At 38.6% G+C, this 23,814-nt stretch overlaps 1 protein-coding gene across 8 annotated transcripts in view; it reads left to right on the top strand.

Annotated features, from left to right (window-relative positions):
• Positions 1-23,814, top strand: part of CEP170 (centrosomal protein 170) — a 181,973-nt gene that overhangs the window by 149,378 nt on the left and 8,781 nt on the right. For 6 of the 8 annotated variants that reach the window (XM_073338241.2, XM_073338248.2, XM_073338240.2 and 3 more), the window contains 3 exons: positions 6,495-6,672; positions 8,286-8,453; positions 13,433-13,521. In XM_073338241.2, the coding sequence (XP_073194342.1) occupies positions 6,495-6,672; positions 8,286-8,453; positions 13,433-13,521 (435 nt within the window). The remainder of the gene's footprint in view (positions 1-6,494; positions 6,673-8,285; positions 8,454-13,432; positions 13,522-23,814) is intronic. The other 2 variants (XM_073338242.2, XM_073338244.2) reach the window with 1 other exon arrangement.

The following is a 23,814-nucleotide window of genomic DNA, read 5'->3' as shown; positions in this document are numbered from 1 at the left end:
TGCATTGAAGGAAGACTGTCAAATTAAATAATATATATTTGTCCAAAAAATCACTTCTTTTGTGACTGGTGCCTGAGATTAATAAAATGGTTTAAAAAATCTAATGTACTGTCCCCCTTATTGCTATTTGCACTGCACTTCAACAATGAAAAGAATAGTCTGTTATACATTCTAGTGATGCAATGTTGTGAACATTTCAAATAGACTGTTTAAATAAACAAAACTTTTTATGTAAATGTTATTAAAACACGGATTAATGTTCAGTTTTGTGAAACTTTTTACAGAACTTAAATTTGAGGCCTAAATGATCTCCCAGTGTCCTTTTAAAAACAATTTTTAACACTTTGACATCACAGATATGAAATATTATATTTTGGTCATATGAAATACTGTTTTCCAATTCCTGGAAATGGTATGTTTAAAAAATCTTTTGTACCGTTATATAGATTATGATAACACATGTAAATGAGCTACATAAATATTGTAATCAAATCAAGGGACTCTGATGTGATCTTGGGAACTATTAGAATGAAGCTCAAATATTCATTTTCCAGTAAGAACTTTTAAAATTTCAAATACCAACCCATGGATTTCTTTCTGAGAATCCATACTAAGATAGGAGCTAAATCCATATGGGGGAGCTGTGAAACTCAGATATTCAGGCTTAGCGTACCTCTTCCTCCTTCTAAACAGTCCTGCTGAACCTTCGCTTCCATGGAAGTTTTAGGGGAGAATACCTGCACTTTTTTTTTTTTTTCAGTTGACAGCCTTGCTATTCTGTAAGGAAAGTTCTTGGCTTACATCAGACACTAAGGGTATGATTTTGTTATGGAAGTCTCAGATTCCATGACTTTCCTGGACCTCCGTGACTTCTACAGTGGCAGGGCTGGACTAGCTGAGGTCCATATTAGTGCTGCTAAATTTGTGACCCTCTCTATGTATAACACACAAACATCTATATTAAAAGAATATTAGTAACGTTGGAAAGTCAAGCACTCAAAAGTTAAGAAATGCCAGAATTAAGGTTGCCTGTTGCTCCCAGTCCCAATCTCCTTGCCCAGTCACTCACAATTACCCCTTCCTGGCTCTTCATCTGATCCATTTCTCTCTCCCTCATCTCTGCATTCAAATCAAGCAACTTCCTCCTACACACTGCTTGGGCCCAGCAGGGTGGGCATAGAAGGTATGTCTACACTTCAATGTGAGTCCAGGGTTAGTGGGACTCAAGTCAACTAACCCATGTTAGGGAACCCTGGGCTTGAGCTTCTGCATTGTATTTTAACCCTATGTTTAGACTTTTCTAACCCATGCTCAAATGTAGGGCTCTAGCACCCTCACTGCAGTGCGCAGACCCAAGTCAAAGTAACCCAAGTCGCAGAGTCTCTTGGGCCCCATCTCCCAGAGTCACCCTGCCTCCAAATGTGGCCACTCTAGCCCTAGGACCTAAGTGCACTGTCGGAAAAATTTACTGCCTGCCCTGTATGTTATCAGGAAGCAGCTCACTTTGCAAAAGGCTTGTTTGGTTCACTCTCCATTGAAAACCCAGGAGGCTCTCTGATAGTGTGCTTGCAGATCTGTAATAGAACAGAATAGGCTAACTCTGACCTGAACTGCTGCCATTCACAAAGCGGCGGAGGCAGAAGGGGGCAGGAGGTGTGCCTTCCCTTTTCGGTAGAGTGGATTGCGGATTGTTGGGGTAGAGAGGACTAAGGAAATTGTCCCATGGAATTGTGGGATACTTTTGTCTTACTCCTGAGACAAGCAAGGCTGTGTCTACATTGCAGAGTAATAGGGCTCAGACCCTGGGTCCTGGCTTAACTCAAGCTTGGACCCTCCAGCCCTGCAGGGTCATGGGACCCTGTGTCTGAGCCCTGGATTAGCACAATTGTAGTGTAGATGCAAGTGGGGGGTTAGGCTTGGGGCCGGGCTCAAGCATGGGCTTACGTTGCAGTGGAGACATACCCTGAGAGCACAAGAGAGACAGGCTCGCAGCTTTAAGCTGTGTAGTTGTAGCCGTGTCGGTCCTAGGATATTAGAGAGACAAGGTGGGTGAGGTAATATCTTTTATTGGACCAACTTCTGTTGGTGAGAGACACAAGCTTTGCCAAGCGGAGACAGAATCTTTACAGACTTTTTCTAGCAAATCTCTCCCAACTATTTGCAAACTCTGATTTTTGAAAGACTTACCATTTGGAAAAAATTTCATGGATTTTCATGGGGACAGCTAAAAGCACATCCATGACACAAAGGCCCAGCCTCTGCTAAATTTCAAGCACAGGTGTGTCAGAACCTCTCAAAGAAAAGGTCGCCAGAATTTTTTGACAGGTAGAACAATGTATTTTTCTCTATCCTTGTTCTCAGAAATGGCTAGCCATTTTGGCATAACTTTTTCAGAAATGTTTAGCCCAAGGCATATACCCAGCATGGAAAATTTTAGCCCAAACACTTAACATCTGATAAAGTTATAAGCATCAGAAAATAGGCTCTTATAATGGGACAAATCTTAGTAATAACCAGTACTACTAGCCCCACCTCTGACCCATTTTTTTTACCCTAACATAGCATATTCATATGATAAATCACTTTTTTAAAGGTTAATGCTAAAAATGACATTAATATAATAGGGTTGAGAACATCAATGTGTAAAAGCAAGGAAGTTCAAAGTTATGGTTCAAGTTACAGTACATGTGGGAACCACATTGCACATATACTAGTAGATATGAAGTCATGAAACTTATCATCGTTAGTAATATACAAGGTTATCTGTGCCAAAGGACATTTAATTGTTGTGGGAAACAAAACTTTTTTTGAATTTAGATTCACAACCATAGCATTGGGATAATATATCTTTTTTTGTAGTTGAAGTATATAAATGCTTATGGACGTTTACTGCACGTAGTCGATAGAAATCTAGTGCAGTTGTTTTCAGTTTGTGGTCCACGGACCCCTGGGGGTCTGCAGACTATTTCTAAGTGGTCTGCAAAAGGTGACTATTAAAATAAAGTTTCAGATCCCAGAAAAGTCATTCCATTCTTCTGATCAAGCAAAAGTATGTGAATACCCCCACCTACAGGTCAAACCCCAGAGATGTCGTTACCACAGAAGCTCACAGTTTAGTACGCTTTCTCACACTGTGTCAAATGCCGTGCCAACCATGTGCAACATTTATAGTTGAATTCTGTTCGGTCAGGTTTCAGTCTAAGACTTCTAGGGTAGAGCGTCCACAGATTGAATTTCCAAAAGGGTACACACCTCCATTCAAAATTGTTTAGGGGTCCACAAATGAAAAAATGTTGAAAACCACTGGTCTAGTGTATATATTGGCATTATGAAAATATCCCTAGGGGCAGAAAGGATAATGGAGTATTTTTTGTGGGGTTTCTTAAACATGTAATGTGATTTCATTGTTCTTTTTCCACCCCCATCCCACCCTCCCATACTAATTTGCATCTCCCGAATCAGAATTTAAAGTTACGGTGTTTGTAAAAAGCCTTCTCGAGTTAGTAAGAAAATGGATTTTGGAAACCTGGTGCCTGTTTTTGTCTGATCTTATGAAGATCTGTTATTCATTCTTTGACTAATTAGTCTGCTTAGGAAGCTGCAATGATAAATATTTGATAAACCAGTTAAATGCACAACTGAATTAGGAAAACAGATGGTAGCAACATCTACTTTTATCCAAATTACTTTCATACCGTAAGTAAATTAATCTTGTGAAAGGGTTGTCATGCTTTGTCCTTTTCACGAAAATTTGTGTTGGAACAATTTTCAGTTGTTAGTTTTAAATAACTAGTTTAGTTGAAATATGAGAGAGCTGATTAAAAACTAATGAAATACTTTCCCAAATTCTGTAAAAAGAAAAAAACAACCATTTTAATTCTGTATTTCACAATTTTCCGATAACTCTGCTAGCACACACAATTCCGATAATAAACTGACTCCATGTACCTTGTATCTGGTAGGATGTCAAATACAGAAAGAATTAGGTCAAATGTTTAATGTTAGAGATTATTAAAGAATGAAATAAGGGAAATGACAGGTTCTCCAAAATGCTAAATTATTCAACGGAGAATTTTGGTTTCGGGATTTTCCACAGTAATGAGACTCTGTTATGTTAAATTGATCAAAATGTTTTGTGTGTGTGTGTGACATCACATCTGCTGTAATGAAAACTGCCTTCTACTGCTTAGGGAATAAATTCCCTACCTCTGTTGCTCATGAAGCCCTGCATACTTAGCCTGATTACATTTCTTTTAATGGAAAAAGTCCATTATAAGTAGAATAATGCACAAGATGGTTTGCAATTGTTGTGACAGAACCACATTACTTGGATTTTTGAGGCACTTAGCCTTTGACCTTGGAGCTGTCCGAGAACCCAAAGCATGCAGTCTCACAGTAATTGCACACTCCATCATCTGAAGGTCTCTTTTTATAACTGTAACTACAGCAAATAAATTTTGTCTGTTTTAAATTCAAACTCTGCTGAGATTTGTTTCCCTGCTGTTTTGTTCACAATGTAGAAGGGAATTTGTTGTGAAATTAAGCGCAGGTTCAAGCCTGAAAAAGGAACTAAGTAGTGTACCAGATGGCATGAATTTTGTGATGTTAGGAATATGAAACCTAATGAACTTCACTGAATAACCAAAATGGTGTTGCACAAGTTAATAGACTAGTGTTTTATCCTTTTCGCAAAGTAGTCTCCAACTTCAGCTTCACTTCCCCCAGTTTCATTAATTGACAGCAAAATGAAAAGATGCGGACCTTTTACACCAAGTCACAATTACAATTCTGGTGAAACTGTGTTGCAGCTGCACTGGTATTTGTGACCTTATTGACTGCTTGAGGAATTAATAATTTGTTGCTTGCTGTGAAGTAGCATCCATTTTGGAATTGCCTAACTTCACCATGAATCCTTCAAGATCATTTGCCTTCATTTTCATATGGGCTTCTGACACTGTACCATTACGGCTGTCTGGCAAGAATTCACGTGAGATTTTAGCAGTTTTTTGGATTTTTGGATGTTTCTGTTGAGAAATAGGACTTCTGCAGGATTATTGTATTTTCTAGTGGCTTACTTTTGTGATAGGTGTCCCCTGGAGAATTTGCTGAATAATAGCAGTTTATTTTCTACCTTTAGAAAACATGGTTTTATACATTTATATCAACAGTAAAACGAAAAATAAATTTGAGTTAATCCCAGAAATATGTGGGAATGCTCATATTAACTAGGCTGTGGTGAGCATCTGGTAAGTGAATGTTTTTCACTTTTCAACACTGTTAACATTTATTTACATGCAAAAAGTTCAGCACATTTCTGGTATTAACTTAATTTTTGCTTTAGCTTTATACTTCTGCGTAAATACAGTAAATGATAATTTGAGATTTAAGTGTTTAAGAATATTTTTGGCATGGTATCTCTCACATTTTATCCATTTTCTGTTTATTCTTGCAAGCTGTAAAATTGCATTGTTCCATGGAATTGTGCTGGTCAATGCTGAACCATCTAATATAGGGTTGCAATATTGCGATTTGACTGAAAATGTGTTAATTATGTTTGCCATTCTAATTTAACTACTGTTCTCAATGCTAAATTCTCTACCTTTAGATCAGTGGTGTCCAATCATTTCATCCTTAGGGACAAAAACATTTCAATATTTCTATCAATATTTAGGGGCAGATTGTCTGCCCTGTTCATTTCCTGGCAAAGGGAGTAGAAACCACCTGCAAACCTTTACTGGGGATTCTCTTGGAATGAGAATCCCCAGTGGGCATAGAGCCAGCATAGCTGATTTTTATGCATCATTCCTCTCAGCCACTGGAAAGTGAAGGGGATTAACTGAAGTCCACAGAACAACTACCCCAACGTGGCTTCCTAAGAGGACTGCTGAAAGCTGGCACAAGTTCTTACTCTAATTTGGGCTGGCTCATAGAATCAGAGAGCCATAACTGATGGTTGTCTTTCAGCTTTTCCCCTTTCTCTGTCTTATGGACTGTTGTGGCTCTGTTGGGGAGGGGAGCAATCCTTTGAGAGGAGTGCCATTAGGCTCCTCAGGCTCCTATCTTGTGCTCCCACAGTCTAGCAGGTAAGAAGGCAATGGAGCAGCCAGAGGTACACTCTCCCCTGCTCCTTGTGATGCATCAGATGTCCAATGGCAGAGCAGCTACAGCAGAGAAAAGACAACAGCTGTTCAGAGCATTCCCATCACACCGTAGAACTGCTCTTGGGGCTGCAGGTGAAGCAGTGGGAGATGTTTTGGGAAGCAGTGTGCCCTTCTGCCTCCTTGTAGTAATGAGCTTGATTTAAAAACTTCACTTTAAAAATTGCAGTGCACAACTTAGCAAACACATTTTTATTTCGTAATCAATTACACATTTTCTTCTTAGCCTGGCTTCACCCAAGAGCCACAACTTAGAACCTCAAGGATACAGGTTGGACACTGCTGCTCTAGGTATATGGTATTGGAAGAATGTAATGTTGTTAAAATTATTACCAGGATCAGTCAAGACCTGGCTCTCATCGCACGGGAAATCAACGATGTAGCAGGAGAGATAGATTCAGTGACTTCATCAGGCACTGCTCCGAGTACCACAGTAAGCACTGCTGCCACCACCCCTGGCTCTGCCATAGACACTAGAGAAGAGGTAGGAGATCTTCATGGAGAAATGCATAAGGTTCTTTCTTTTCTTTATTTCTTTTGCTTTTAGCCTTTTGCATAGCTTTTTTAGTTATTCCCACCCAGCCTGTTTGCATGAATCTCAGCATTCTCTTCTTTTGATTTAAGATTTCTTAATCTTTCAACAAAAATCAGTAAGCACAAAAATCAGTTTATGAACACAGATCATTAAAGTGGTCACCCAAACTGTTCATATTGTGTGTCTGTTTTCACTATTAAACACAAGACATTGTGCTTATTCACTTCTTACTTGTCCACAGTCTTAGATACCGCTGAATAGTATGAGTACTTTTAAAGATTTTAGTGTGTGTACACAAATATATGGTGTGTGCACTATATAGTATAGCTATTACAGATAGAAAAGTCCTTGTATCACAGAAGATCTAGACGTTTTCCTGTTAGTATTTAAATATGTAAGTAGCGTGGCTTAACAGTAATTTTAGCTCTTCATCCACAATATATTATTTTTAAAAAATAGCTTGAATTAGGTTTGCTTCATGCTGCAATTTAATTTTTCTCTTCTTTGACTTTCTCTCGAGTCCTGTGTATTAAATTGTACTAACTAACTTGTTTTAGTCATCACGGGTCTAATGCTAGTAAATATGTTAAAGATAACATCAAAATCACTCACCTTCTACCATATTACCATTCAGATAGTTTTTTGTAAATGTTTACTTTGGGTTTTGTTCTTCCTTGTCTTGTTCCCCCCAAAATATGTCTAATCATTTTTGTGTATGTAAGGTTTGGTTAACACGTTAATCGACTGTGTTCATTCTGAGGCTGTCCTTTTTTCGTGAAAAAGGATATAAACAATGGCAAGAAACATGCCTTGCGTGTGCCGTTTAATTGACTAAACCCATGTAATTGTTTTAATTGTCTCTTTAGAACCCCAACTAAACTTCAGCATGACATGAATATGCATTTACTCAGATTCATTTAAATCATGTTGTCTTATATTTCACTGAATAAGTATGCTTCCCTTTTCCTTTTTTGTTTAGTATTATTGTACAGTAAATATATAATATAATACTGTAGGTGGCAGTATTTCATTGAAGTAGATGTAGACTCTGTAAGTAGATTGTGACTAATCTGTCTGAAAAGGACTAAAATACTCATTGACTTGCAAAAAAAACTTCCTTTTCATTAGTTTCATAGAAATCTGCCATTCAATGTAATTTGTGAAGAGAACGGAGTACCTTTTGTGAAGAGAAAAACAGTTACTCTAATCACTTACAGTCAGCATTGGTAAAAGTATGGGTAAAAGGTTTACCACTGCCAGCTTAAGTGACTGGAATTTCATTTTTTTATGCTCACTACATGATATCTATATATAGGCAAAATCCTCTCCATCTGGCAATCTAATTTATAGCCATGAATTTCTGGTTTTGGAAAATAGCTGTCTGTTTACTAGACACACTATCATATAATACACACACATCTTATAATATATAGGAAAACAGAATATTTGCTTTTATCATGGAAATCTTAAAATGATCTACTTTAGAGGTAAAAAATCAGTCTCATCTTGAAGCCCTTGCACTGTATGTATCCAGAAGGTTTCATAAACTGCCGATTTTTCATTAAATGTATTTATTTGTTTTGCTCTTTCAGCTGGTTGACCGTGTATTTGATGAAAGTCTGAACTTCAGAAAGATTCCTCCATTAGTGCATGCCAAACCACCAGAGGGGAACAGTTGGACTAATGATTCTAAGCCTCAGTTAACAGACGTTCTTGATCCTCCAACAATTACACGGAGAAGAACGTGGAGCAGAGATGAAGTGAGTATGCACCAGTGTTCCTGTGTAGTAATATGCTTACTCTAGGCCCCCAAAACATCATTACATTTTACTATTGCAGGCACAACATTTACTTGCCCACCTGCTTCCATATGGTTGCAATAATGGGGAAAAAACAGTGATATATTACTTTATTACCTAGAGAGAGAGAGAGAGAGCGTGTTGCGTTTGTCCTGAGTAGGCTATTAGAATTTTTCAATACTGTATTTATTTGGAAAGAGTAGTAAGTAGAATGTGAACACAATCACAAATTTTAAACTCAAATCAGTCATTCATTTATTTAAGCAAATCACACTAGCTTTGTTGTAATGGCACTGATCTATTTTATAGGTACAACCAGGAAGCTTGAACTGTGAATTGTGTGTGTTTTCACTGTCATCTCAGGCAGAGAATGTATGTAGTGGGACTCATAATATCTGGTGTTGTCAGAGTGCTTGAAAAAGACATAATAATCAATCAGCATTGATTTCAGAGCCATTTCAGAGATCCGCATGGTAGATAAGAAAGGGGAGATTATTTAGCTAATGAAAATTGGGTAGGAAACATCGTAAACTTAACCTGCTCCTAGCCTAATTTTAAAATATGCACAGAGAAATGTAGTTTCATGTAATCTGTACATATAGCCTTACTTATTTTCATACTCATGTTTTACAGACTCAGACACAGACATTATCCCTTCCTTTCTCTTGTAGCTCACGTAAATTGCTCCACCCTATTTTTGAAAAAAAAAAAAAAAAAAGTTGGCAAATTCTGCTTGCTGGCTGACATACTGTAGGATTCTGTTGTATACTCAAATACACATGATTGACGTGCTAATCTGATTTGTCATGGAAAGCCCAAAGCTGTCCTTGCTCCACAATGAGCAAGGAGATGCTTTTCTCCCATTTATATTTTAACATTCCTATGAATCCACCTGCATAATTTTAAATTGGCATTTCCTTCAGAAGTGTTTGTCCTGTTACTAAAGATCATCTTCATCATTAAGTCTCTGTTTACGGATGCCCACAATAATATGTATACATGCTGAACTGAAAGGACTTAAAATCTTGTGATCCTACCCCACTGTTCCTGTTTTTCCTATCTGCCCATTGGATTCAGGAGCCATATCTCAACTTTGACTGTGTGTTTACAGTTGAGTTAATTTGTTGTTAATTTGTTTGTTCTGTTTGTATTTAAGTGCTTCCTGGTGGGTTCCCTCTTGTTGCGTGGGTAGACTCTACCATTTGCTAAATCTTTTAGTGAAATGACACTGTCTTCCAGTCTCTCTCTAGTCCTAACATGCTCCCTGATAGTTCCTATCTGGCTTTTCTTTTCTAACTGAATTGCCTTTGTTTAGACATATGTGGTTTGGCATCATCTTCCTTGAAGGGGCTTCAGTGAGGAAACATTGTACTCCTATATTCCTCTTTCTCAAGAATCTTCATAACATTATATTCTGTCACTGGATCAATAGGAGAATTGGACCTTGAGATCTTTATATCTAGTTTCTTAGAGGATGCGCTCTTCTCACATAGGTCTTTCCCTGAGGATGGTGTTGAAATGATCTGGAAAAAGGGGTAAACAGTGAAGTGGCAAAATTTGCAGGTGATACAAAACTACTCAAGATAGTTAAGTCCCAGGCAGACTGCGAAGAGCTACAAAAGGATCTCTCAAAACTGGGTGACTGGGCAACAAAATGGCAGATGAAATTCATTATTAATAAATGCAAAGTAATGTACATTGGAAAACATAACCCCAGCCATACATATAAAATGATGAGGTCTAAATTAGTGGTTACCACTCAACAAAGAGATGTTGGAGTCATTGTGGATAGTTCTCTGAAAACATCCACTCAGTGTGAAGAAGCAGTCAAAAAAGCTAACAGAATGTTGGGAATCATTAAGAAAGGGATAGATAATTAGACAGAAAATACCTCTATATAAATCCATGGTACGCCCAGACCTTGAATACTGCGTGCAGATGTGGTCACCCCATCTCAAAAAAGATATATTGGAATTGGAGAAGGTTCAGAAAAGGGCAGCAAAAATTATTAGGAGTATGGAGCGGCTTCCGTATGAGGAGAGATTAATAAGATTGAGACTTTTCAGCTTCGAAAAGAGACGACTAAAGGGAGATATGATTGAGGTCTATAAAATCTTGGCTGGTATGGAGAAAGTAAATAAGGAAGTGTTATTTACTCCTTCTCATAACACAAGAACTAGGGACCACCACATGAAATTAATAGGCAGTAGGTTTAAAACAGACAGAAGGAAGTATTTTTGAACACAGCGAACAGTCAGTCTGTGGAACTCTTTGCCAGAGGATGTTGTGAAGGCCAAGACTATAACAGGTTCATGAAAGAATTAGATAAGTTAATGGAAGATAGATCCATCAATGGCTATTAGCCGGGATGGTGTCCCTAGCCTCTGTTTGTCAGAACTTGGGAATGGGCGACAGGGGATGGATTGCTTGATGATTACCTGTTCTGTTCATTCCCTCTGGGGCACCTGGCATTGGTCACTGTCAGAAGACAGGATACTGGGCTAGATGGACTTTTGGTCTGATCCAGTATGGCCACTCTTCTGTTCTTATTGCCATAACCCTTTAGCCTTAAGATTAAATTTGTTGTTGTTTCATATTTAAAGTTATTAAGTAGATAGTTCCCTTATAGTTATCTGATTTCATTTGCTTTTCTCCACACCTGGAGCTTGTAATTTCAGCATATATATCATTGTGGTATCTTTTGGATCATGTGCAATTACTTTTAGCTCCTGTTAGGTTGAATGCTTTACATTTTGAAATATGGTTAAGTGATTTGCTTTGTCTTTAAAATAGATTTAAGACTTTTCTTTTTTCCAGGCACTTGTAGTTATATGTCCAATTATATATTTTCTCATTGTGTTTTCCTGTAAAACTCCTGGATACTGATGATGATTATAATGTAAATCAATAAATATAATATCTGAACTTAAATAAAAAGTATTTGATAGTGTTTCCCTAGTCTGACTAAAAAGTTAGATAATAGAAATTGCCTTGGACATGAGCATTGTCAAAGAGCAGCAAAATGACTGAAAAACTGCAGTACACACATTCTCAAAAATGTGTGCAGTTTGCCAGTTGGTGTGACCTGAGACAGGTTTAATGAATGACTGCATCATTTCCAGATATAGTGGACTACACCGTAACTCTGAAAACCTCAGGGCTATCAATGAGCTCCATAAAAGTCCACCTGGCAGCCATCATGGCTTTCCACCCTCCAATAGAGGGCTATTCTCTTTTTCCCACCTGATGACAGCGAGATTCCTCAGAGGAGGGCTGAGAAAGCTCTATCCACCAGTCCAACACCCTACTCTGGTATGGGACCCCATTGTGGTCCTTAAATGCATCTCAAGACCTCCCTTTGAACCTCTGGCTACCTGCACTGCTTCATTTGTCAGAGAAGACTGCATTCCTGATAGTCATCCCTTCGGCGCAATGGGTTGGAGAAATAGGGGCCATGATGGCATACTCCTCCCCTGCACAGTTTAAGGATGAGATCATGCCATGGCCCCACCTGATATTCTTACCTAAAGTTTCTTCCTAGTTCCATATCAATCAGCCCATTCATCTGCCTGTTTTCCACCCCAAATTGCATCTAAATCACCAGGAGGCACTGCTACACTCCCTTGGCATCAGGAGAGCCCTGGTCTTCTATCTAGATAAGACAAAGCCCTTCAGAAAGACCCACAGGTTACTCGTCTCATTAGCAGATAGAGACTGCCAACCCTTTTGACCTCACCAGAGTGCATTTCCAAGTGCATATCAGAGTGCATTAACTCTTTTTATGAGTTTCACAATATTCATCCACCTTCAGATAAAGATACTCATTCTGCAAAGTCCATTGTCACTTCTACAGCCTTCCTCAAGAACGTGGTGATTACTGAAATCTGTAAAGCTGCTACTTGGGCATCTGTACATATGTACATTGAACACTATGCTATAATTCCCAACTCTGCCTCTGATACTCTGTTCAGCTCTGCTGTACTTTCCTCCATACTGGACTTGACTCAGAAGCCCCCTTCGTGTTAGAGGATACTGCTCTGTAGTCACTTAGAATAGAGCATCTGTAGGGATGCTACTCGAAGAAGAAGAAGAAATGGTTACTTGCCCTGTGCAGTAACTGTGATGTGTGTTCTTCTTTGAGATGTGTGTTCCTACTGGTACTACACTACTTGCCCCTCTCTTTTGGAGCTCTCTGCCATGGAGCTTCACAGTAGAGAAGGAATGAGGATGGTTCGCCCACGCAGTGCTATATAACAATGGCACGAGGCATAAGACTGACTGACATGCATGCATGGGCCTAATGGACACTGCTATGAGAAATCTTCAACCAAAGACACAAGGGGGCATTAGTGCACTTGGAGTGGAGCACTGTAGGGACACATGTCTGAAAGAACCACAGTAACTGCATGGGGTGAGTAACCATTTCTTCAGATACCAGGGTGATAGGAACAGTATAAAGCCTCGATAATGTGTACCTTGGATACTAAATGAAATAATGACGATTGAGTTGCAAAAGTGAATTATTTCACTCAGAGGCCTGGGTTTAATTTCTACCACAGATTACAAGTGAAAATTAGTTTGTTCTCAAGTTCATTTCCATTTGCACACATCACTAAATCATCACACAGTTCAATATGTTTGGCAGTTGCTGTTCTAAAGAGGACAATAATAACAACAGTGGTGTTTCAGGAAGGAGTGAAGTACCCTAGAAGAGCTGTGTGTAAAAACCTGCACAGTGCTTGATTACAGTAGGCCCTGGACAACCCAGATGTATTAATTCCTCATGTGAATGAACAGTAAATCCATAGGCAAATTCTTGCCAAAGTGAAGTGGGAAGAGGAATACAAAATCTTTATTTCAAAATGTGCAAAATGGTTTGTATCACAGTATTTACTTCTCAGTGCATTGCTAATTTTTCCATTTTTAAATAATTATTTCAGGTCATGGGAGACAGCTTGCTATTATCCTCAGTCTTCCAGTTTTCTCGGAAGATAAGGCAGTCGATAGACAAAACAGCTGGCAAAATCAGGTAGGACATTTTTTTTTTCTTTTCTTCACTCAGAAGTTTCTTTCTTAGATTCACGTTCCAGATAGTAGCAGTGAAATGCAGAATGCATGGTAGATCAAGTATATTGGCACACTTATCTGCTTAAAAGGATACTATTACTTCAACTTCTCAGTGATCAAGGAAGATTTTGACTTGTGAAGTGAATTAATTCCCTGTTGTGAAAGGAATGACTGCGTATAGAAATTATTCATATGATTTGAACAAGGATGGAGAAAACTGTGGCAAACCCTAAAGGGAAGTAGCAAGATCTCTCATAACTTCAACAAAGGAACTGTTCTTCTGTTCTTACTTACAATATTCCCAACTGCTAGGCAAAACATGTCTAATCTCCACCCAAACACATTTAAATTCCAATTCATTGTGAAGCTTTCCTGTAATATCTTTTGTGCAAGAAGTCCAGCCTCAGATATTTTTTCTTTTTACTGACAGAAAACTTTATTAACAGTCAGTTAAGGTTGCTTAGTAGTGCATTCCTTGTTCCTTTCCGGAATTTAGAAGTTAAACTTCTGAAAATCATGAAATTCAAATTTAAGGCAGTGCCACCCACGCAACTTTAACTTTGCCCCCATGGAGATGGCAATAGGCACTGGAAATATAACAGTACCCTTACCCATGTATACCAAAATCTGCCATTTTCTATCTGCGCAGCACAATTGGTACCAGCAGGTTACCAGACCTCATGTTGCCATCTCTGAAGCGTTGTAGCTGTAGCTACAAGGATCAAAGATTCCTATTTTATGGTTTGTGGATTATGCAGGAGGTTGGACTGGAATATCACAATGATCCCTTTTTCCCATAAAATTTTAGAATCTATTCAAGAGTTTTCAAGATCTCTCTGCAGTTTCCATCAACTCTGTTCTTCAACCTCCTACATGAGCTCCATCTCTTAGGGAGGGTTATGTTACCGTGATTTCCTTGAGAAGATTCCTTAGGGTCATAATCAAAGGATGAAATCGTAAAGTTTTTCTTGTACTTACTACAGCTGTTTTAAAGTAGGTTAAAAACTGTCGGAAAGTCTCTAACAGTGGACTTTTCATATTGTTAGTCTTTCAGATGTGTGTGTTCAGCAGTATCATGGCCACAAGCAGCATGCTAAGAAAGGCTTATTGAATTGATTGTCTGCAATCATAGTCTGGTGTTCTCCTCTTCCAGTTTCATCCTAGACCATCTCCAGTCCAACTTCTGCCCTCTACGCTCCACTGAAATGGCTTACATCCAGTACTTCATCTTCATGCTCCTCAACCTGCCAGCCATCTTTGACACAGTTGACTGTACTTTTCTTAATATTTTGTTCTCTCTTGGTTCCAGGACTCAGTCCTCTTCTGGGTCCTCTCCGACATATCTAATAGTTTCTTCAGTGTGTTGTTAGGAGGATCCTCCTGAATCCCCCCTTTCCAACTTTTGGGGATGGGCCTTGGTCTCCTTCTCTTCTCTCTGCATAATCTTATGCACAGACATGGCTTCAGCTATCATGTTTAGGCCAAGGACTCAAGTCTGCCTCTCTACTTTGATAAGTCTCCTTCTGTCCAAACTAATATCTTGACCTGTCTCTCTGACATCTCCTCATGGATGTCCAGCCATCAGCTTAAGCTCCACCTGGCCAAACATAACTGCTAATGTTTTCCCCCGAGCCCCCTGTGACAGGTTTGGTCACAGAGACCCCCTTGGAACTGTCACCTGAGGTGCTGAAGTTACCTCTGAGCCCGGTTTCCCTGCCAGCTTGGGACTCCAGAACCCTGCCTTGTTGACCCAGACATGCTATCCTGCTGCAACACAGACCCAGGTCTGGTCCAAAGCTGCAGACTTTAACCAAAAACTGATCAGCAGGTCACCTATCTCCGGCACCCAGACATCCAGTTCCCAATGGGATCCAAACCCCAAATAAATCTGTTTTACTCTGTATAAAGCTTATACAGGGTAAACTCATAAATTGTCTGCCCGCTATAACACTGATAGAGAGAGATGCACAGCTATTTGCTCCCCCAGGTATTGATCACTTACTATGGGTTAATTAATAAACAAAAGTGATTTTATTAAGTATAAAAAGTAGGATTTCAGTGGTTTCAAGTAATAACAGACAGAACAAAGTAAGTCACCAAGCAAAATAAAGCAAAAACATGCAAGTCTAAGCCTAATACATTAAGAAACTGATTACCCTCAGAGATGTTCCAGTAAGCTTCTTTCACAGACTAGATTCCTTCCTAGTCTGGGCCCAATCCTTTCCCCTGGTACAGTCCTTGTTAGTTCCAGCAGACCTCTTAGGTGGAAAGCAGGGATGTTCTCATGACTGCAGCCCCCTTTGTTCTGTTCCACCCCCTTTTATAGCTTTGGCACAAGGCAGGAATCTTTTGACTCTCTGGGTCCCCACCCCTCCTTCGAAATGGAAAAGTACCAGATTTAAGATGGATTCTAGTATCATGTGACCTGGTCACATGTCCTGTGAGACCTCATTCTTCATTACTCACGGGCTGGCCCTCACCTACACAGGAAAGCTTGCAGGTAAATAAACCAATTGTCCTTGTCAATGGGAGCCATCAAGATTCTAAACAACCATTAATGGCCCACACTTTGCATAATTACAATAGGACCTCAGAGGTGTACTACATATTTCTAGCTTCAGATACAAGAATGATACATGCATATAAATAGGATGAACCCACTCAATAGATTATAAGATTTGTAATGATACCTTACAAGAGACCTTTTACATAAATCATATTCCAGTTACATTATATTCACATTCCAAGCATATTTTCATAAAGCATATGGAGTTCAACGTCACACCCTCTCCTCCTCCTCTTTTCTCAATCATTATGGACAACACCACCATTCTCCCTGTCACTCAGGTCCATAATCTGGGTGTCATCTTTGACACTTCCCTGTCTTGAATCTCACATCCATCACATGTGTTTAAATCTTGCTCTTTATGTACAATATCTCTAAAACACAGACTTTCCATTCACACAACTAAAACTCTTGTCCAGACTCCTCCTCACCTTGTGTCTCAACTACTACAACCTCCTTTCTGGCTTTGACAAATGCAATGTTGCCCCCCTTAAATGCTGCTGCAGAGATCATTTTCCTAGCCCATTACTTTGACCACATCACCCCTCTCTTTGCAGCTCTCCACTGGTTTATCCTTCTCTGTCACATAAAACATCAGTCACTGTCTTCACTTTTAAGGCCCTTCTTGGTCTACTGCCACCCAACCTCTCATTTCTCCATCACTATCAAAATGTCCATTCCCGCTTCTAATCGGCCAATAACGCCAGCCTCCATCACCCACTTGTCACATGTTCGACAAGCACCTTCTTGTTTTCTCCCATGCCATCCCTCACACTTTGGAGGTACTCCCCATAAACATCCACAAAACCACCTCAATGTCCTCCTTCAAATTCCTGCTTAAATCTCTCCTTTGCCTTCATACCTACAAAAAACTTGACCGTGGGTAAGCTGCTGGTGTGCTAAGACTATCATGCTGAGCAATATTATTGTTTCCTTATACTTCCCCATGTCTCTGTCTGTGTATACCTGTTGTCTCTTGTCTTATACTTAGATTGTAAACTGTTTGGGTCTGTTCTGGTCTTTTTGTTCTGTGTTTGCACAGTGCCTAGCACAATGTGGGCCTCATCCATGACTGGGGCTCTTAGGTGCTATCACGATACAAATAATAATTTTTATTTACACTCTTTTTGGTGGTAGTTACAAATGCCTTTCATTTGATACTTTTTTCTGGGTAAAAGGTGTGTCTCACCCTATATACTTTCATTCTCTTAAGTGTTTTCTACACAATAAGGTACTTGTATGTTGATAGCTTTCTTTATAAAATATTGCAGCAGTTAACAGAAAGTACAAATGTCAAAAATGAGAAATAATCCTCACTCTTGCAAGATGCATTTCACCCTTTTGGCTGCTGCATGGATGTACAACACTATAGTAATCCACTTTGGCTGGCATGGGGGAGTGGAAACACTAAATGTAGATTTCAGAGTTCCATAACTTAATGTCCAATTTCAATTGTACTAGCATTTAAAACTAGCAGCATTTAAAAAGTACAGTAAAAAATAATTTGAGTGAATTTTGTGTAAAATTTTCTGACTGGTCATATAGAAATTTAAAAATACATGGAAGAAGCAATACAGAATTTGACTAGTATGCCTCGGATAATGTAACTTTAGATGTATGACTGAAATTAATTGCCAAAACACAGATTTCATCCAGCACAGCATTATGCAGCTAGCAACAGCAGTGAAAGTGTTAATATAGTTGAGGATGATATTGTGGTAGTGATAGTGAATAGGCTTGCTTAAAGACAAAGACGGAGAAACATAACATTCTTTTTGAAAGTGTAAAAGCACTGTTGAATTCAATTACACCAATATATATATTTTGTTACCCTTGTATTCCCTAGCAGAAGTGGTGTGACTCAGTGGAGAATCAAGTAAAATCTTTTTAAAGACCTATCCACCGAACCTGACTGCTGCGTTAAAAATAACAGAATATGGTGATAGCTATAAAGAACGTTTAGCAGGGTACTACTCTCATGAACAGGTAGTTTTGTTCCTGGACTGGCTTTCATCCATTTCTCTGGTTTCCCCCACATTCACCACAATGAATGATCATATTGGTGGGTTGTGGGATTATAACATCAGAGATAAACCAATCATTCTCTTCTTCCTCCTTTTTTCCTCTTCCACTCTCAAGATGATTTGCATACTACAATTTATTAAAATGTTGTTAAAGTTCTTAAATCTTTGTGTAAAATTTTTCATGATATGCAGATTTACAGAAAAGTGCAATTTATTTGACTCTCCACTAATCCACTTCAGATTATCCGAATTGAACGTTACTATGGAGAATTAGCAAGAATGAGACTTTTTATAACGAAGAGTGCAAATGGTCAGAACTCATAAACTGCATAAGATTAATCTGCCTCTCAGAGAAAGATGTAATTTAGTTTAATAACAGACTGTAAAAGGCTAACATCTGAACACTTGCAAAATGTAATATATTGGAACTTGTTCATGTGTTGAAATATTTTTATAGAAGGAATTCAAAATATTGAAATTATAAACAAAATATTCTTATAATTCAGGATTATATTTCAGCGTAGTCTCCCCAGGAAATCACAGTTATGTTTATGCAGAATTTTTTATTTTTTCATATAATTAAAAGTAATCTGTTTCATTAGAGTAGGAATCTTGTTGACTGGCTGAATTGTTCTTGAATGTTTCCCAGCATTCACCTGTCAAAGGAGTGCCTCAGAAATAATAAATTATTCAAATATTTTTTCACTTTTTATTCCTTTGTAATCCTTCATCTCAGAGGACAACCTGATACCTTTTGATATGAAAAAATGTTGCCAACCCAGTTGCAATTCATCATAAACTTTATTTAGAGTTCAGCATAATGTCTTTTTGTATATTCAGCAGTTCCTTTAACGCCTTCTGAAGGAAGCAGGTTATTAAGTAGAGTCGTATTTGAGTTTTATAGGTGTGAAAATTTAGAAAGTAAGTTAGGTATTATATAATCAGTATGCAGCATGAACCAAACTTGTGCATACTCTACATGTTCTGTACATTTACAACAGGATGATGCATTTGCATAATACTGTAAAATACAGTGTAAAAGTTTTCAGTAGTATTTCCTACAGTACCTCTCCAGTGAGGCAATCAAAGATTTTTCATTTTACTAGTAGAAAACTTGAGTAAGTGTATGCCAGTTGTGCACACCTGCTAAATTGAGTAGATTAAATCTTGATTTATATAAAATGATTCATGCTAATATCAGCAGAGAATTTGGCCCATAGTAACATAGTGAGAATCAGCATAGACTGACAACTATCAATCTTGCACTATAACAGAGTCCTTCAACTTGAAAATCAAGAGGAATTTTTCAAAGGCACCAGTTAGAGGTGGGCACCTAGCTGACCTTAGTGTCTGAAAAATCTTCCCCCAAATTTTGTTGTCCACCAGTGTGAGATTCTGTTACAAGACAAACGCAGTGCAGGGCAACTGGAGTTGTGCTAACGAATTGTGTCCTTATAAACTTACATCTCTCTAAAACAGGTAAAATCTGTCATATCCGAGAAACACATTTTGGAGTGAGAGCACTATTCTTTGCTGTATCATTTATTTGCAATACCATTTGCAGTTTAACCCAAAAGACCAGCTGAGTTAGGTTCTGAATTTAAGTACATATATTTCAGCAGTTCCACACAAGAGTGTTTGCTAGAGATTAAAAATAAACTGAGATGCATCTGTGTTTAGGAAATAAATGAATTTGAGGGGAAAAAGAAATCATTTTGTTTTGCTGGCTTCTCCCCTATTTGTCTGTAGACAATGATGGATAAGAATCTCAATGGTTGCACTATAAACTACCCCAAAATTCCACAGTTCTCTTGCCCAGCATAGTATCACCACCTTTTTGGAAGTTACTTATAGTGGTGGCTCCTCAGAGAAGGGAAAGTCTATACAATTTATCTTTCTTGCTATTTAAAAACACTTCTTACCTATGTTATCAGAAGAGGTTAAAGCAGGAGCATGAGGCAGCTAGGAAGGGAAGAGGAAAGTTATAATGTTTGTTTTGGGGGTCAGGAGGCATATGGAGTGAAAGGGTACTTCTGCACTTCAAGCTGGGGGTATAATTCCCAGCTCAAGAAGACGCACCCATGCTAGCTTTGATCAAGCTAGTGCACTAAAAGTAGAGGTTAGCTGCTGTGACACAAGCAGCACCGCACCAAGTATATACCCATTTAAGACCATAAGTACATACTTGAAGCAGCCAGCCCCTCATGTGGCTACACTCTATTTTTAGCATGCTAACTCCATGGGGGCTAGCACAGCTATGTCTCCTTGAGCTGGGGATCACGTCCGCAGACGTATGCTAAGTGTGATCTTGGGAGGACAAAGCCAGCATGCAGATCTGTGTTGGTGCTAACTTCTAGGCTTTTCAAGTCTCCTATATTTGGAGCAGAGTGTTTAGTGTGACGGAAATAAAATGGAGAGCTGCACTGTCAGTTAAGTGTATTGGAGAGAAGGTAAGGCAAGTGGGACTTAATACCACAAGGAAAGGGATAGGAGGGAAGGCAGCAGTCTTGCAGGCACATGAGGAAAACTTCCAAAAGTATTTGGATTAAAAAGTTGCAAAAACTATCAAAAACATCAAAATTGTTACAGAAGTGTTTTCTATACCATTTTCACTTTTTAAAAATTCACAATTTTTTAAAAATAAAATCGGTTCCATTTTGATCCCTACACAATGGAACAACTTTAAAATGTATTGGAAGTTTTTTCCTGACCAGCTTTAGGTAATTGAGATCCATCAGTTACCAGTACTGGGACATGAAGTTAAACACTGGTGGCCACAGGTATGTGGCCTTGATTAAATTCTAGCTGGTTCAGTGTGGTTGTGATTGGACTTGAGAGGCAACAGAAAGGAAATTTGCCCCTTTAAATCCTAGAAACCTGCTGCTAGAGCCTATGTGTAGATAGGTAGAAGTATCCATACTTCAGTCTGTATCTAGACATAACAGGAGGTGAGAGGAGATATGCAGAAATCAGGGGAAAGGCAGCACAGAAAAGGAAAATACTGATAGATTATTGAGCAGAAAAGAAAGAAAATACAAGAGGCTAAAAAAAATAAGCATGGGGAAAGGGAGAAATTAAAAGATAAGGAGAGCTAATGATAGAGAAAAATAGAAAAGATGGAGAAACAAACAGCATTAACTCTGGAGTGAGTCAGACTGAAGCCAGCAGAAGAATCTGATCACCTGACCTAGAGGTAGGAAAAAATTGAAATAATAAAATTGATAATAAGAGGGTAAATGAGGAAAAAGGGGAAAAGATAAGTGTCATATCTGAGTGAGTGTCCTAATACCTTCCGCAATTTCTTGGAAAAGCATTGAGTGCCTCCTGGTGAATTTTGGAAAATAGAATATTTAGAAACAATTCTGCTTATATATCTTAGATTTTCTGAACTTTTCTTCTACTAAGGATATTTACATTCAACAGGAATATGTTCTTCTGGTCTAGCTGCATATTCCCTACATGAAGTACTAATCCCCTGTTTGTTTGTCGCATCACAATCGTTTCCACAGAAACTAACAAGTGTGATGCCAAAAACAGAGCATTATGACTTCAGATAAGGAGTAAGGAACAGTAAATAATTCTTAAGCACTAAAGAAACCGTGTTCATACTGATATCCAGAATGATAGACAAACCAGTAGAAGATGCAGAAAGTATAGCCGGAGCTGATTCTCTATACAGTGTTTCCCAAACGTCTCCAGGAGTTATTTGCGCCAGTACTACAGGACCTAACTAGCTTTACTCTTTCTGTAGCTCATCAATCTGCAGGTAAGTCCTAATGGTTCAAAATTAGTCTGACTTTCAGGTCTGCAGGCTTGAAGTTTGATAACTTTGAAGGTGAGTTTTACATCTTCACTCCCTGTCAGAAAACCTTGAATATCTTCAGGCCACCTCTCTGAGTATATCTGTAACCAAATGGTTTTGTCCCAGTAGAACTACTCAGTCCTAAAGAGGTGGGCTCCTTCACAAGGGTGTCATCTTTCTCCATACCCTTGATAATTTTCTGGTTTATTCTGTCTTCTTGGAAAAGAGGTTTTATTAATGCCTATCCTTGCTCTGGCTTTGTCTATTAAGGCACTAATTCTCTTCTTCCTTTGGTCCTTTGCCTTGTTCCCGCTGCACTGAGTGTGTGTCTACTCTACAATGGGGAGGTGTGATTGCAGCATGTCTAGGCATACCCAAGTAGCTTTGGTCAAAGCTAGTTTGGGTAACAATACCAGTGAAGCCACGACTGTGTGAGTCGCTGCATGGGCTAGCTCTGCTCACCCAGGATCCTGGTAACATACCTGAGTAGAATCATAGGCCTGGAAGGGACCTCGAGCGGTCATCTAGTCCAGTCCTCTGCACTCATGGTAGGACTAAATATTAGCCAGAGCCCCTGCTGCCACCATTTCACAGCTATTGTTATGCAAGCTAGCTTTGATCTAGCACAATCAAAGCTAGCTCAGATATGTCTACACATGGTACAATCCACACTTCCTGATTGCAGTGTAGACATACCCTGAGCCAGCACTTCTTAGTGAATTGAAACATTTGACAAGAAAAACTCATGATGTTTATGGTTTGATATTGAGACAACAGTGACTGTGAAGATCAATAGCAAAGTCAGGAGGAGCAATTAGGACAAATTTGAGCTGCCTGCAAAATTTAAAGTATAATAAAGGGGCACAGGTTTTGAAAAAATAGACCCTTCTACCATGATGGTAATTTTTAGGCTGAGGTCTCTGAAAGAGCTTAAGGGAGCTGGTGCCAAACACCAACTGCAATTCATTGGAATTTGGACACACAACCCTCTTAGGTGCTTTGAAAAATCCCAGCCTTTAAGAGATGTAAAATGCTACACATCACACCAATTTCACATATAAAAAATAATGATTTCCGGAGAGAGCCCTCACTAACTTGGTGATTGTTTAAAGTGTGTGGCCTTTTGATGGTGCTTTAAATTAATTAATTTCCCTGCCTGGACACTTATGGATGGCACTGTCTCCTGAATGGGAAAAACATAGATAAATTCCTTCTTGTTCTGAAATACCAGTAACAAATGCAATGATTGCAGTTGCATTTTCGTGTGTTTAATAACTAATTGTATTATTCAGGGGAAGGCAAATTTGAGGATATACTCTCACATGGAGTGATAGTTAGTGGCTTTTATTCACTACTTGAAAATAAAGTTGCAGTAACCCAAACATTAAATACCCATAGATCCCCTTTTCTTTGTGATGTGACACTTTGACAACCTGAAATGACATTTATGTGATGTAGCAAGAGAATATAAAAACTGTTCAATACTGCAGGGAAATAATAAAACAAGAAATTGTCTTTGAAGCACCTACTATAAGGGTGCTCTAAAATAAACAATAAAAGGAAATTTGTTTTTACTGTACGAAAACTCTCATGTTACTAAGTTATATACATACAGCTGAGGTTTCTAAGATTCTCGGTCACTAGAAAAAAGATTTTCTGTCCACCCTCAGAAACCATGTGCTGTAATATGTTTGATTAACGAAAAAACTATCAGCATTACTAAATGAGTTTATAAAGTCTGCACAACACAACTGTCTTCATATTTTTCTTTATTTTGCTACCATACTGTATTTTCCATTAATTTATTTAAAAGAATGAAAATGAGGAGTCATGTTTGATCTATTAACATTATTTTTTCACTTC

The sequence above is a fragment of the Lepidochelys kempii genome, chromosome 3, assembly GCF_965140285.1.
Source record: "Lepidochelys kempii isolate rLepKem1 chromosome 3, rLepKem1.hap1, whole genome shotgun sequence".
NCBI lineage: Eukaryota > Metazoa > Chordata > Testudines > Cheloniidae > Lepidochelys > Lepidochelys kempii.
Note: the sequence above shows the minus strand (reverse complement) of the source record. Positions and strands in the feature narration are given on the sequence as shown.